This window comes from Micropterus dolomieu, linkage group LG14 (genome assembly GCF_021292245.1).
Source record: "Micropterus dolomieu isolate WLL.071019.BEF.003 ecotype Adirondacks linkage group LG14, ASM2129224v1, whole genome shotgun sequence".
Taxonomy (NCBI): Eukaryota; Metazoa; Chordata; class Actinopteri; order Centrarchiformes; family Centrarchidae; genus Micropterus; species Micropterus dolomieu.
In genome coordinates, this window is record NC_060163.1 from 22,434,903 (window position 1) to 22,451,268 (window position 16,366).

General features: G+C 40.0%; 1 protein-coding gene across 5 annotated transcripts in view; it reads right to left on the reverse strand.

Moving 5' to 3' along the window:
- Positions 1–1,998: 1,998 nt before the first annotated feature.
- Positions 1,999–16,366, reverse strand: part of thrab (thyroid hormone receptor alpha b) — a 138,038-nt gene continuing 123,670 nt past the window's right edge. For all 5 annotated transcript variants that reach the window (XM_046068129.1, XM_046068128.1, XM_046068127.1 and 2 more), the window contains 3 exons: positions 12,745–12,891; positions 10,601–10,859; positions 1,999–9,828 (listed from right to left, as the gene is read on the reverse strand). In XM_046068129.1, coding sequence (XP_045924085.1) covers positions 9,578–9,828; positions 10,601–10,859; positions 12,745–12,891 — 657 coding nt within the window. In that variant the 3' untranslated portion in view covers positions 1,999–9,577. The remainder of the gene's footprint in view (positions 9,829–10,600; positions 10,860–12,744; positions 12,892–16,366) is intronic.

Here is a 16,366-nt window from a genome sequence, read left to right on the forward strand (position 1 = left end):
AAAGCAAAACCTTTTAACTTAAATTGTAACTCAATATTATGAGATTGTAAATCAAATATTTAACTTTTTTAAATAAAAATGATGTCATACTAAATCATGATTTTGAGATATGACAAAATTTAGGGCTGACATTATTGGTAAATCAAAAATTTGACTTTCTAAATCAGAATTATGTCATTCGAATTCATGATTTAAAAAATATCTCAAAAATGTTGTCTTGACCTGGTTAAACAACCTTTGCTAGTATAGGGGACTCAACCACAATGTTAGATTAGCATCGCCAGCCACTTATATTTTTTCAGGCCTTCAATCCTTTAAGTAAAGCCTTTCTGGCACTTCTTGATACTTTTGGTTTCACTCAGTTTGTTCATGAAACTTCTTACTGCAGTGGTAACACCCTTGGCTCTCACTGTCACCTCTGTGGTATTAGATCATTTTCTTATTAAACTTGAAGCAACACTAGCCTGTCCTTGTAATGTTGATGCTGATGTATTTACCACTCGCCATTGGTCCGTCAACTTTAACTGCACTTTTTGAGTGACTGCCTGTGGTCCTGGCTCCTTTCACTGCAGAGACAAGCCCTGTTGGAAACTGTACCAGTGACTTAAACACAGCCCTTTCTAGTTTCCTGAATTCAGTTGCACCTCTTTCAATAAAAAAAAAAGAGATCCTGACCCTGGTTTACTGAATTTGACAAAATATATGTGTATTGGATTGGAATAGCAAACCCAACCTTTGAGAAAACACACCATGATCCAGGGTGTCTGAATAATTATCGACTAGTCTCTAACCATTTTTTTTTAAAGAACTACAAAGGATTCCACCTCAGTGCTTTCTGGCCTGAGTCTTGCATGGTTAAAGTCTTAACTATCTGAAAGAACACAGTGTTTCTCCTATAGTAACATAACCTAACTTGCTATTCTCTCTTTATATTTTACCTCTCGGTCAGAATATAAGCTGGTATGGAATTAATTTCCTCTGTTAGGCTGATGACACTCTGCTTTATGTGCCTGTAAAGGCAGATGATCATTACTAAATTTGGATGTTGCCTGATTTTTTGATAAAACTGAGATGCTGGTAATTGTCCCAGCCAGGCATAGACACCAGTTTTATTGAGTAACAATAACTCTCTGATTTCTAAAAGTTTGACAGCCAAGAATCTTGGTGTTTGATCTTGCCCTCTCTTTTGATCAGCACATTCAAAATCAACTAAAATTTAGTCTTTTCTGTCCATGGCTGATGCAGAGACCCTAATTCATTCCTTTGTCTCATCGAGATTTGATTATTGTAAAGTTTGTTGCCAGGTAGGTGTGTGCTAGTATTAAAAGACTTTAGATTGTTCAGAATGCTGAAGCTACAATTTTAACTAAAGCTACAAAATGTGTACCCATATTACACCAATTTTAGCTTCCCCTCATTGGCTCTCTATCTGTCAGAACAGACTTTATGGTGCTTCTGATGACTTACAAAATTGTCTGCTATATTGACTGTGTAGTCTGTCCTCTTTTAAGGTGGTCGTGTGACTCAGGTCCTGTCTGTTTGGCGGCACCTAGAAGTTGCTTGACATCCACCCTGATCCATATTCTTCATTTTTTTCCCCCTTATCCAAAACAAGGGTCTTAGGATAGAGGGAGTACAGGTTGTAATGCCCTTGAGGAAAAATTGTGATTTGTGATATTGTAAATCTAACTCACTTTCCTTTTCCTGGAGAAAATGGGCCAAACAAACATAACTCAAACACTCCCAACCAAACAAAACTAACAGACAGACACTCTCCCACCTCCACACATGAAGAAATGTGTTTTCATTTAGGGTTAAGAAAGCAATGAGGGCAAGGTTCTTTGTGGTTGAGGTAGACTCAGGAGGATCAAAATGCTTGAAACCTAGATGTCTACACCTTTTCAGTCTGACAGTTGTCAGGGCCCAAACACAACAGAAAAAAAAGGTACATTGCTGATTGGAAATTGAGAAGACAAAAAACATGAGCTAACAATGGGGTTTCATCTAAGGTTCATCATCATTTATTAGAAAATGTTCTTTTACCTGAGAGAATCCTTCAATAGCTTCCTTTACCCAGTCACAAAACGTGGTCTGTGTTTGTGTGTGTACGTGTGTGTATCTGGAGTGGGTCTAGCTGATGCTCTCACGGGTGGGTGCATTTAAAAAGCAATCATGACATTATTATTTCCCCTCAAATGTATAAATAAGATCTGATGAAACTAGAAATGCGCCAAAAGGTTCACTCAATCACTTATTGCACTTCATTAAAAAATAATTGTAAACTTTATAATTAGTCATTAACTGTCTTTGCCTAAAGCCTGCAACTCCGTTTATTTTCTGGTTAAACCAATTTAAAAACATTAAATGGTGGAAAAGGCTACTGGCTAGGGTGCAATTTATAATTTTAGTGTGGGTTGGTTTGGGCAATTCAAAGAGCATTTTAATTAAGTGCTCAAGTACAGCCGATGGTCAGCAGGTTGAAGCTGTTCATCTCAGTGGGATGAAGTAGACTGTTTTTTTTTTAAAGATTAGATATTGTAAATCAGCTCAAATCCTTCCTCTTGGCTCAAAAGCAGAGGTAATGAGTTAAGTAAACATGCTTATGCTATGTACAGACCACCCAGAATCATCTTTAACACTACATTAACTTGGTTACAGGACATAATAAAGCTTCACACGCATATTGCAGAAGAATTGAATTTAGGGGCTTGTCTAAATCTTGGAATTCAAGGCTTTGTGGCCTTAATGATCAACCCACCAAACAATGAGAGCATTGCATCAAGTAGACATTAAGTAGTACCCAAACTTCCCAACAACACACATATACATAAACATACACCACTTTCTGAGCAGTTTACAAAAAACAGCACATGTCGTTGAATCCTTTTTCTCCACAACATCCCCAGAACACCTCCTACTTGCTCTCTGAGACTTGGACTACTGTGAAGAGTTATTGACCCAGAGGACCAGCCAGTCAGTTGGGCTTAAGGCCAGCTCACCCAGGAAGTCCTGACTCTCACCCACACAAAGTAGCAAGGGTCTGTAGGTCACGCAAAGAACCTCTGGAATTCAAGCCAGGCCGAATTTGATTTCCTAATTGAGATGTGCTCGTTGTTGTTACAACGAGCACATCTTGCTTGTCTTTCAAAGGGAGCTTGTCTTTTGAAGGGAGCTGGAGGGAAATTGCATAGACATCTTGCTACTTGCATGTCTTCACAAACTCTACATTTGGCATAGGGGGGTGACCAAACACAACCATAAAACCAAAAAAAATAGACAGTCTCCACCCTTGTCCAATGTGTCAAAATGTGAGAATAAACCAGGATCATAATATCTATGGAGGGATGGGCTTGGAAGCCCCGCAAAGCCAGCCTTGAAATCCTCAGTTTGCTTGTTGTGAACTGGCAAATGCAATTAGCTTGAGTTAGGGGTGTCATCACAAACCAAAATTATTTCAGTCAGATCAAATTGTCCCCCTCATCTAAGACTCCATTTACACTTCACTTCATGTGTCTTGGGCAGACCAGATAAGTATTGGATCTCAAAAAAGTCAAGTGTAAATGCATCCAAGAAGCATTCAAGATGGATTTAAATCTGATTGCTCATACCAGCTGGGGAGGTGGTTTGAGAAGTATTGTAGCCTGATTTTTAAAAGGTGTAGATTTATACGTAATATCTACTCCTCCCAAATGTAACTACATCAGTACCCTATCTATAGTCACCTCAAGTAGCTGTCGTCCATTTCAAAACTTAGGTAGCCAGCTGTTGCTAATTCTTTGTGTTGCAACTTCAACATCAGTGTAAATGACAATATCTTAAATTGCATCTGGATTTTGTCTGGATACAAGGCGCTTGAAATGAAAGGGTAAATGGGGTATGCACCAGTCCTGGTTGTAAACTGGTCCTTGATTATGCTTAATCCTTTTCTTGACATCGAAAATTGATCTTGCAAGACTTTTAGGCTGGCTTATGGGAGGCAATGCAGCGGCGAACATATGGAGAAGTTCATTTTGAGCTTCCAAAAATGATGTGAATGTGTTGCAGCCAGGTTAGCTGACATTTAAACCAAATAAGAACTTACTTATTAATATCGCTCTCCCTTTCCCACCTCCCACTTTACTAAACAAAACAACCCTGCTGCCCCCTAACCTTCAGCCTTTGTGCCTGCTGGTAACACTCACATCAATAGTTTGGAAGAACTGCATCCAATTCCACAGATGAACATACACACAACTACAGGCATTCATGTGTAGCGTGTTATTTGTTGTGAGAACATGAGGGGTACGAATCTATCTCTTTGCAAACAAGAAGAGGCACAGAGTTTATGATTACTGTCACGGGGCACTTCTGACTATGGATCAGCATGCACATGTGAGAGAGTGCACACATACAAATATATGAAGCATTACACATTACTTTTCTTTTTTCCCTCTTACATGACATCGGGATGAAACAGTTAAATTTACTTTGTTGCAATAAATCTTGAGTGTGTACGTTTTTGTATTTACATCCTTGGTTATGGTCAAAATAAATGTAATGTAAATGAAATTAAAATCAAATCAAAACAGAGAACATATAAAAATACATAACATAGTATTGCACCTTGCAGATGGGCAATATATATTCTCAGTTTTGTTGGTTGTTTGTAACGTCTATGTGACACCACTATGCTTTCTGCTGGTGCGTGGAAGTTAGGTTGTGGGTGCCGGGCTCAGGTCCAGCCCCCTCCTGTCAGCTACATTCAATACCATAAAACACTCAGCCATTACAAAAGTTATAATCCCTCAGTCTCTGGGCCTTTCACAGTTTGAGTTTACTGTCTACAGACTGTGCCTTTAAGTTGGATAAGTGCTCACATTAGCAGATGATCTCTAATGTCTTCTCATGTTTGTGTTGCATCTCCCGTCATCTGAGAACCAAATCAATAAGATAGAAAGCACAAAAGCTTGAGGGAAGAGTTCTTTTGTAACTTCTACTGATGCGTACACAAGAGCACATATTATCTTAACATACACATATTTTTTAAATCTATATATGCATCTCTGAACTTTCACATGTGCCTGCAAAATATGACTCCTCCCAAGTTCCTTTGAGTTTTGTGTTGTGTGAGGTATGACAAGATTGTTTCAGGGTTTTTTTTGTATTTTCAGTTTCTGTTGCATTATTTTTCCTGTTTAGTTTTTTTTTCTCTTCTCCGAAGTTGTAATTTCATAAAAAAGAAACAAAATATAAAAAAGAAATTCCTGTTTTGTTGGTTGTAAATTCCTCCTGATAAAAGGGGACGGACAGCTGAACAGACACACAGACAAACAGATCAGTTGGCTTAACAACACAAACAACAAATGTGAAAAAGAAGTGAAATATTTTCTATGTTACACTGCACGCATGGTCAAAAAGTGACTACAGCTGTTTTTTTTTTGTTTTTTACACAGAGCAGTTTAAGCATAAAAAAACCCAGAAAAATAAGAAAACAATGATAAAATGAAAAAATCTCCAATAATTTTGTTCAGGAGTCTTTTTTTAAAAAGTCATTTCTTTTCATTTTGTTTTATGGATTTATAATCATTTCATATATCTGTTTTTCTTAATCTAAATCAGACTCAGAAGGTAAAGCAGCATTATAACCCCTTCTGTCACACACACATACCCAGTCAGCTCACGAGAACAAAGGACATCAATAGGGATTTTTTTCTCTTTTTCAGTTCTTTTACAAAGATGTGTTGGAATTCCAAACCTGCATCTCTAGAATGCAGGATCTCTTTCTGATCCTCACCATTTGAAAGTTGGAGGTTATCCTTTTGGAGGGAGCTGAGGGTTAGATTTGGGGTTGTCAGCTTGCGTCGGAGCAGGGGCTCATATGGTGTTGTTGAGGGAACAGAAGGGGAGACTGTACATATTCGTACATCTCCGTCTCCCCTTCCTCTGAATGTTTGTTAACATTGTCTCTACAACAGGCCACATTGCCTTCTTTCACCCATTTCAATGATGGTAGTGAGGGTTGAGGCCCTCAGCTTTTTGTTTCCTGTCCCATGCTTTCTTCTTCTCTCACATCCTAACATTCTCACGCTCAAGTCTCTTGTTCCCATCGGTGCTGCATATCCGTTCACATTCATCCGTTGGAGCCACACTAAAGGGCAGTTATGGCCATCCTTGTCTGACAAGGAGAGGCCTGGATCCCGTTTGATGTAAATGATTCTGGGCCAAACTGGGGGCATCCCACTCAGCACTGAATAGGTACGATGTATTTGGGTGCTTAGCGAAGAGGAGAAGGGGAGAGATGATGATGATGATGATGGAAGGGAGGCTGTTTGGAGGAGGGCTCTGAATTTGAAAAGTCACTGGGCTGACTCCGCTATAGGAAGGATGATGGGAAAATGATTACTACAGGGAGAATGAGTAAGTGCTACACAGCCCTCCTACTCAGGGATCTCTCTCCACCCCAGGTTGGGCTGGTAAAGGGGTGAGGGTCATGTGCTGTTGGTCTAATACTGACAACGGGACAGGTTTGGGACTGAGCCCACTGCAACTGCCAGCCTCTGTTACACAGAGCAGCCACAACTCCAAAACTGCTGTTTTACACAGAGCAGCATTGAAATTAATGTCATCCAACAAGGGGTGTTGGTTAAACTCAAGTCAACTCAATTGTATTTATGTAGCCCAATATAACAAATTACAATTTAAAATCTGTACAGCATATTAACACTCTGTCCAAAGACCCTCGGTGTCCATGAGGACCCCACACCCCCAAAAAACAAACTTTGATGAGTAAGGGGCTAAAGGGAGGACTGCTGCGGTAGTGCAAAATCTCCCACCAGCCTGGCTGGGTGGGCGCTCTTATAACGGTGATGGGGTGTGATTAAATCTGAGCTGGGCTCCAGAAAGGGCATTCTCATGGGCGAGGGTAGGGTAGGGCATTTGGATCTCTGGAAGTGGTGATGATGCCTGTGAAGGGGGTTGGAGTCAGACCAGACTCCACCATTGTGGCAAAGGAGGCGTTCCAGTTCCTCTCTCCTCCCTCCTCGAGGCATTGCTTCAGAAGTTGAAGCAGTGAGGCTTGGCCATCTGTGATGATTACCCATGATCCCTGCCACACGTTGCTCTGCTTAGATTGTTCTTGGGGGTGTACCAATCCTGTATAAGTGCCTAGTATGAACAACTGCTTGGCATTGAATATAATAGATATTCTTAGTTTCTTTCATTCTCTCCTTGTAAGAGTGGTTAAATCTGGCTTGGCCCCAGAATTAGAATGAATAGAGTGGGCTTTTAATAATTAAATCAACATTTTTGAATAGTCATTTGGCTAGTACCTCGTCATATCTGCCATGGATGTTTGCAGTGAGATATTACTTTTTATAGTGGTGAGCATTGGTAACGTGCATGAGACTTAAAGAACTTTTGAGGTGCCTCTGAAGAGAAAGTGTATTTCCATTAAAATAATCATCAAGATCCTATGGCAGGAGGAAACTGCCCTTTCCGTGTATGCTAATTCAACGGGCGTGGCCACCACGGGTTTTCTGTTACTCTATGTCATCAATCATCTTGCTACTCAGTCAGCTGGGCTGCACATCCACATTGTCCTCCATTGCTTCTGTGAGTCGATTTCTGTTTTGACAGAAGCAGGTAATTCCCAATTTCAAAAGATGACACTTGGTCCCATATAACAAAAAGAGATAACCCGAATGTAATGGGTACCATTCCCTGGAGTCAGTAAAACCTTCCAGGGGGATGGCTGGCCCTCCTGTCTTCAGTGGTATTTCATTTCAACCAAGTGATAGCACTGAGGGTGTGTATGTGTGTGTGTTGTGAGTGTTTTGTCTTTCCATGACTACAAGTGTGCACCTACGCAAAAATTATACATATTTGCGTGTTTATCTATACATGCATGGTTGAATGGTGTATGTCTGTGTGTAGGCTGTGGGCAGCTGCCCTGTGTCCACAGAGGTGAGGTAGTGCCTGACACCACAGGGGCAGTATTGCTGCCCCAGCCTGGGGGTGTATCCACTTTGAGGTAAATGGTAGCCTTCTTGGCATTTGCCTGCTCTCAGTGACGCCCATGGTAAAAAAAAGGCTAATGTGTATGGAAGCCTGGAGGGGCCACACTGAGCTGAGTCCGTGAGGAGAGGACTCTGAACAAACCCTGCAGGTTAGGGCTGTATATCACAACACTGCCGCACAGTGCATACAGTAAAATGAGGCATTCACGTTACTCTGAGGTGATGTGTGTTTATGTGAGACAGAGGGAGAGAGAGAGGGGGAGAGAGAGAGAGAGAGTGTGTGTGTGTGTGTGTGTGTGTGTAAGATGAGCTTTGCTGTCTTGCTGGTGGTTGCTGCTATTCAAAACCTCCTTGGAGGCTGCATGTGGGAGATTTACTTCTGACCCCTGGCTCTGAATCTACAGTCCAGCTATTAGATCTTGTTTCTTCTCTCTATCTCTGCTCCTCCCTCATATCCCATCCAAGCGTCTCCCTTCCTCCACCCCCCTTTTTTTTCTCCCTCCCTTCAATGCGGTAACTCCTTGGGGGAAGAAGGGCTTAATTGTCATTCATACGACGGTAGGCTGCTGGCACAAGCAGCACAGGCAATGACAAGGCAAGTCTGCTCAAATGTGTGTCTCTTTGTGTGTGTGTGTGTGTGTGTGTGTGTGTGCGCGCGCACTGTATGTCACAGGAGCCGGTCCAATGACACAAATGAAGGTAGATATGGAGCCATGGTCTGCATGTTTTTAGGTAGGTAGGTAGACAACACAATTTCATAAAACTGGAGTAGCCTTATATAAATATAGCACCGGTTTCACTGTGATCTAAGAAGAAGAAGCTCCAAAAACTGCTGTAACGGCTCAGATTGAGTTGAATTAATTATAAACTAGATCTGGTAGCACTGCTTTACTACAGCCATTATGCACCAGAATAATGCTTAAAGCAGCTGCAGAATTTTCAATGTGCAGTGTTTGCTGATTGTGTGTGCCTGCATGACTGTAAGCAATAATATGTCACTGATGTCCATATTATCTGAATTACTGCTGTAACATTTATTCAGAAATAATACTGAGAGGTGCTGGCCAGCAAGAGAGCTGGAAACATGGGCTTCAAATGTGTAAATCTGTGACTGCTAAAAAGAACCAGAGAGGGGGAACGGACCCCCGTAAAGAGCTCTGCTCTGAAGAACTGAGGTGGAACAGGCTGTGGCTGTGTGTGTATGTGTGTGTGTGTGTGTGTGTGTGTGTTGTGTGTATCTGTGTAAGTGTCTTGGCAAATGGCTACAACTCTTACTAGATAAGACATCATGCTCAGACAGAAGGGCCCCCACACAGATTTTAAAACAGGGGTACGTATAAGGAGGAGAAAGAGGTGGAGAAGGTGTTCCAAAAACAAAATCCTCTGTTTGCTTGACTCTCCTGTTGCTGGTGTGTCGTTTCTGTTACTGTTGGTTCCAGTTTTTAAACCACATACTGTAAATGTCGGAGAAATGCAGATTCCTGCCGAGAGGACTCTCCCTCCATCCTTCCCCTATAAAAATGATGGCCTTTCCCATCTCCCAGTTTGCCCCAAATTCCTCTTCCCTTTCAGTGGTGGCAACTTCACACTTCCTGATCCTCGAAGACCTCCAGGAAGAGCGGAGGGAAGAGTTCGTTGGGACACTCCACCTTCATGTGAAGGAAGCGGCTGGCGTGGCACGCCCCGATCATCCGCAGGTCTGTCACTTTCATCAGGAGCTTCGGCCAGAAGTGGGGAATGTTGTGCTTGCGGTAGTTGATGTAGTGCTCAAACGCCAGCAGGTAGGTCTCCTGGCACTTCTCGATTTTGTCCATGCAGGTTAGTCCAGAACGGTCTGGTGACAGGAAGAGTCAGTGTGGAAGGAAGAAAGAAAGGAAAGAGGGAGGCATAGTGGAAAGACAGCAAAAGATGAGTGGAAATTTTAGGAAGAGAGGGAGGAAAGGTATAAGGGGTGAAAGACAAAAACAAACAAAAAACAAATCTTTCTTAACTCAAAGAACTGTATTAAATAATTGAAATGATACAGAAAATGCATATTTCATAATTATTCTAATTAGTTCTTAAATATAAATAACTATTATTTAGTACTTTATTTTCACAAAAAAAATTCTTACTTTTTAATAACTTGTGGCTACGCTGAGAATTATTACATACTTTTTTTTGTTGCAAAGGCCAGGATTATACACATCCTCTCTTTATTCGTAATCTATTATTTCAAACCCCCGAGAATATTGTGTGACATGCTTCCTAAAACTTTTTAGAGATTCTACAATGAACAAACCAAGAGTGAAGGCTTTTTAATCACATTTAGGATGATCTTCAAATTTCCTCCTTTCAACACTGAATATGTATGTGGACTTTTATCTTCAGGCTATAATTACATTTTGATTCACAATAGGCTACAACATATACTGTGTAAAGCAGCGGGTAATAACTAGGAATATGGACTGTCATGGAATTGTGTCTCCATGGGCACTGAAAATTTACATTTACATTACTCCTGGACCACTAATGTTACAAGCAGCCAATTGCACAGAGTAAAGGCACAGTCATGCACAGCTTTAAGTTTGTCAAGTTAAGTCATAAGTTGTTAAGTCAACAACAACCTGAGCTCATGAGCAGCACAGCCTGCAACAGCGCCACCTCTGTGTCGTCCAGGTTGAACTGTGCCAGGCTCTTGCCCAGATCGAAGATGGCGTCCGACACCACCCCCAGGCCGCCGTTCTTCAGTTGCTCACGCTTCACAGCCATCTCCCCGCTCAACGTTAGCGTCTCACTCTCTGGGTCGTAACGCATGGCAGCTCGCAGTGACATGATCTCCATGCAGCAGCCCTTCAACAGGATGATCTGGTCTTCACAAGGTAGCTGGTGGAAATGTTTGAAATACTTGATTAGGCAAGGTTATTCTTATCTAACAATTAGGATATTGAACCCAATTTAACATACTGAGGCTGTAAAAACCATATAACAATTTTTACAAGGAGGAAATTATTGTGGATTACTTCATTTTATTTCATTATTCCTACAGAAACAGAAATGTAGTTACCGGTTTTTCTTTCAGTTCAGAGTTCGGGTTATAGCCACAACATGGCAACACACGGATGTGTAGAAAATGGGAGAGAAGAGAAAGTTTTTGACGAGGAATTGAGAATTTGATTTGACGATTATTGATTCTAATTCTGTTTGCTGATCCTGTATCTTATTGGATCTTACATCAGATTCTTATCACATGATTTATAGGAGTAACTTCAATAGTAACTTTATTTGAACAGCACTTTTCAAAAACTGTGTTTAGAAAACTCTTTTTTTTAAAAGAACCGAAATCAAACCATAAAGGACGGAGAGAGGGTGAGAAACATTAGGATGGGTTGAAAAGAGGAAGATTTTTTTCTCCACTGATTAAAACAAATTATTACTGACACGCACCGATTTAGAATCTCTGGGTTGAAACCCATTTGATTAAATCGACTCCGTTGTGCTAGTTAAATTTCACCATAATGTAAGCTTGTGTCTTAATTCACTTGACCACTGAGAAGAGCAATTGGCATTCATTGGCTTGATTTGTCATGTAAATTTGTACCTGGAGGGCACGCTTAATTTTTAGTGGCTTGACGAGGCTGGCTTTGTTTCTGTGCATTCTTATCGGTAATTCACTGCAGTGAACAGATCTAATGTAGACTAAACGGGTTATCTTCTTCTACCTATTTCATCAGCTTAAAAAGGCTTTTTTCATAATATAATATATTAAATTGTGAATAACAGATAACATATTAAACATTAATTGATTATCTGTTCCAGTGTCTGGAATACTAAAAATCTGTATCCTTCTCTGCTACCGTTTAGTTTCTTCTCTCATCTCTAAAGTTAATAGAATATCCAGTAGCAGTGTGAGGAATATTCTAGTTTTTACTCATTTGAATAGTGGTATCCATCATAATCATAACATGTGTATAATAATAGAACAATCTGGAAGATTTTTCATTTAAAATATGATGATTAAAAAATTGACAACCTTTGCTTTCGAAAGTATTCTAACCCTGTGATTTATTGTTCTCAAAAACAGCAATGGATTACAGTTCAAATTTGTCCTGTAATTGATTACAGTTCAAATTTGTCCTGTAATTGATTACACACACACACACACACACACACACACACACACACACACACACACACACACACCAGTCCCACTAGACAATAATTCAGCTACCCTGATAATTATCCAATCACACACGGTCTTATTAAAAGCAGCAGGGGCTAGAAACATGATTACACGTTGCTAATTAAGGCACGACAAACAGGAGCACAAGTGCTTCTCTGACTGTCACCAGCATGAAGGCTGCTACTGGCTTTATTTTCCAAGCCAGACATACATTTTCTGTTTAAGTGCTACAGCAAGGTGTAAATGATCAGCATATTAATCTGTGCGTAGTATTTTTTCTATTGCTGCTGCTGATTCAGAAAATCTTCTCTATGTGAAATTGTTTTGACACTTTTTCCCCCCACTATACTGTTAAGTTGTAAATATTGGTCATAACTCTCGTACCACATGTCATTATGGTCCTCCTCAAACATAGGAACTGCTAACTCTGCTAGACAAATTGACCTCTTAAAGTAAACATTTCCTCAACTAACACACTCACAGGATGGCAGGGGCTTGGCTTTGTCTTCTGTGTTTTTTATAGCCCTTTGTATCAGACAGACTCCCATGCTCGGCCTCTGATCCTCAGGACCATTAACCATCACTCACCTCAGAGAACATGGGCAGTTTTTTGGCAAAGTCGACGACACGGGTGATGGCAGGAGTGATGATCTTGGTGAACTCACTGAAGGCTTCCAAGTCCACCTTGTCTCCGTCTGACGTGGGCGCAACTGGAGACTGGCCGATTTTGTCTGGCTACATGGGACGATAAACATGGCTGATTAGAACACAGTGGAAAATGACGTTAAACGTAAGCATATGAGTTAGATAGAAGTTAGAGTTAGAAGAAAATACCAAACCCAAGAATGAACTAGTGCTACTAATAAATATTTTAGGAAAAGCCTGAATCTTTTTACTCTGCGCCTTAGAGCTCTATTGTTGTCCAAAAATTATTATTAAACCGTTGCACTGGGTGACATGTTCCTTCAAATCATCAAGGGCACCATAGCTTGAGTTAATCCCACATACACCTGCTACTGTAAAGGCTCACTAGAGCACCAAATGTGCATTAATCCGCAGACGAAAATAGCCTGAGCCTTTTTAAAAAAAAACAAAGAAACTATATATTTGAGACCCATTTTTCAAGATTCATGAAGTATTAACAGACAGACAAACACATTGTTAGCTTTGGTCTTTTCATGGGATTTGTTGACAATAAGGAATCCACAGTATATTGCCAGCCTTATCATTTAAATGGAACATGAAAGTGCATATACCAAGAGAGAGTAGGAGAGGAGAGCATTTCTGAGCTGGGTAGAATAAATAAAAGAACAAAGCGCATTAGGAATTAGAGTTCATTAGAACAAGTTACAGTTGAGAGTATGTGTGTTTTGTTAGAACTGAAGAGCACAAAAAGAATAAAATAAGATTACAGAAAAATAAGAGTGGTGTGGGGCTTAGAGTAAAATATAGCAGAGGAAACAACACAGTGTTAAATGGTTTTATACCCTTTTTGCTCCATTTTACAAAACACTGGCTTGCCTTGGGAGAGAAATTAAAACCAATTTATCAGATAAGGACAGCAGATTGTGCTCTGTGAAAGGAATGGGACATGTCACCAGACAGATAACGCTTACTTAGAGGAACACGGCAGTGGGGAACCGCAGATCAGTAATACATATGTTTGCAGAGTTGTGTGAATTGAGGCTGTGACTATGAAAAATATTGTTTCACGCTCCACTGAATAAAGCGTGTGTCAAGGCTATCGTCATTTATTCAGGCTGGGCTTCCACAATAAATGGGATGAGATAAAAGTATAGGAATAATCACCTCACACAAGAAACCATCAATCATAACCCAGAGGGAGAAGGATTGCATAAATTTGTACAAATTTAAACAATCCTGTGCTGTGCAGCTGAGAGCTGAGCAATCATGGAAAACTTAAATAATCATAATAATAACTTTGATGTACTGCAACTCTTGTCATGCGAGAGACAAAACAAAACATTGGTTTCACTGGTGGAGGTCAGTGGCATTTTTCATTTCAGTAGGGAGAAAATAGCTCTACGGAAAGAGAGCAGCTGTGGTCCAGAACTGCTGAATGCATGCCACACTCTCAAGTGGAGAAGTTTGGAAACGAACCACGAGCCAGTGCAGGTTCAACTATCTGTCACGAGTCCAACTGACACAGATGACAGACTCACAATGGAGTCTTCAACTCAAATCGTAATTGTTTGTAGAGTTTCTTTTTATGTAGCAACTCCTTTTCTCACTTACTTTCAGTGGCCCAAAGCCATGAAGATAGTTTAGCTTTTATTTCTCCAGGTTTTGAGATTCAAGAAAAAAATTCAGCAGCAATGAATCTTTGCAGAAACATTTGATAATCCACAGACCTCGTTGTCTATACATATTTTCATAGGTACTATTTCTTTAAAGAAAAATTTTCAAAGTAAGCTATGATTACCCAGAAGAATGGAGGCACAGATTGTTAAACTAATGTTGCTGTTGAATGTTTTTTCAATTTACATTTCAATGCAAACAAAATTCGATTCACCTCCATTGCACTGGTGTGGCAGCAGAACTCTGCAAAAACAAACTAAACTAATCTACATGGCAAATATGTAATTTGAGTGGAATGACACTTAAGATAAACTACCCTTGGAAGTGTAATTTAAGAGTGTTTAACCATCCTTCAACTATGTAAGCACATTCATAAGAACTTTAATCTCCATACTATAAATGTTGCTGGAGTTCTGACACTTCTGAAAAACATTTGATATACAAGCAATTTCAATAAAGTATAGATTTGTATTTGTAAATGTTCTCACCATCTCAGGCCTGTGGGGGCTTCATTATGAACATTTATAAAGTGATTTCCTGCAGCTGTTAGTGTTTGTTAATTAACTGCATGGCCATCTGGGTGGCATTGAGGGAAATCACTTGGTTATACCAGCAGCTGGTGACGAATTATGTCTCTGCCGCTCTACAAGCTGGTTGGTCAAGGAGCCTAAACATTGTGGGGAGATAGCACGAAACTCAATGTGGGTTAAGCTTTCTTGAAGACACAATTTTCTGTAACAAACAGAAAAAAAGAAACCACTTGTGATGTGTCTCAAGAGTCTCAAGACTTTGACATGAACGCCAGTGCACAGTAGGAATTGGCAATTGTTAAATCGGGAGGAGAGGGCGGTGGGGGGACTTTTTTTACTGCAGTCTCATCAGTTATGTTGTGAGCTTCAAAGTTTGCTCCAGTAGAGCTGGAGAAGAGAAATGAGGCCCAATATGTTTTCATCTGGTTTTAACACTGTGACTATGAACTGTAAACACGATTAATGCTTTATATGATTAAGATCCATTTTAGTTTTGTTCTATATTGTTTTAAAAAGAAAATATCATTGGGCAGTCTGAATAAGTGTATAAATTCAAGATGTGAGGAAAGCAAGATTTCTACTGTCTTGTAGAACACTGGCTTGTTGATGCTCATCAATACTAACACCACAATGGGTACTTTGCATGGTGCTGAGATTTTTGACTTCCAAACTCGCCTTTAGTGCAAAAACTACTGCCACTGCATGGCAAGGTGACAAGACCACCATGACTGCAGAACTTTAGTACAATATATAGTTAAACTGAATGTCTGTGTTCAACCACAACCATGAACTGAATCATAGTAGATTTCTCGTCACTAACGACTTTTTTTACAATTTAGTTCTGAATAGCTGAGCAGAACATTTTAAGCCAAGCGGCTGTGCTGTCCTATTTGGCTAATGTTGGAGAGACCAATAACAAAAGACTTCAGATGAAGTTAATGAGTTCACATCCTGTTGAAAATAGGAGATTTGTGTGATTTGAAAGGCTGCCAGTAGGGTTTATGCTTGGAAAACTAAATAAAAAGCATGGACTGACCTTTATAAGCAAGATAGTAGGAACTAATGCATAGTTACATAGCATCCTGCATATTAGTAAATATGAGTGAATGAACTTTTCTACATTCATACATCATTTGTATGCTCATTCCATTTGCACATGAAATAAACTGATTCGTCTTGCATCTGAAAACACTCTTCTACTTTTCAGTCAGTCTGCAGGCATTTTTATCTATTAGATGGGATTGTTGATCCTGGCTACATGCGCCTGACACAACTACTATGTTTGACATTTACATACAAACACACTACTATGCCTACTGACACGTGCACACACACAGAGATGCAAAAACATTTATAGTCCT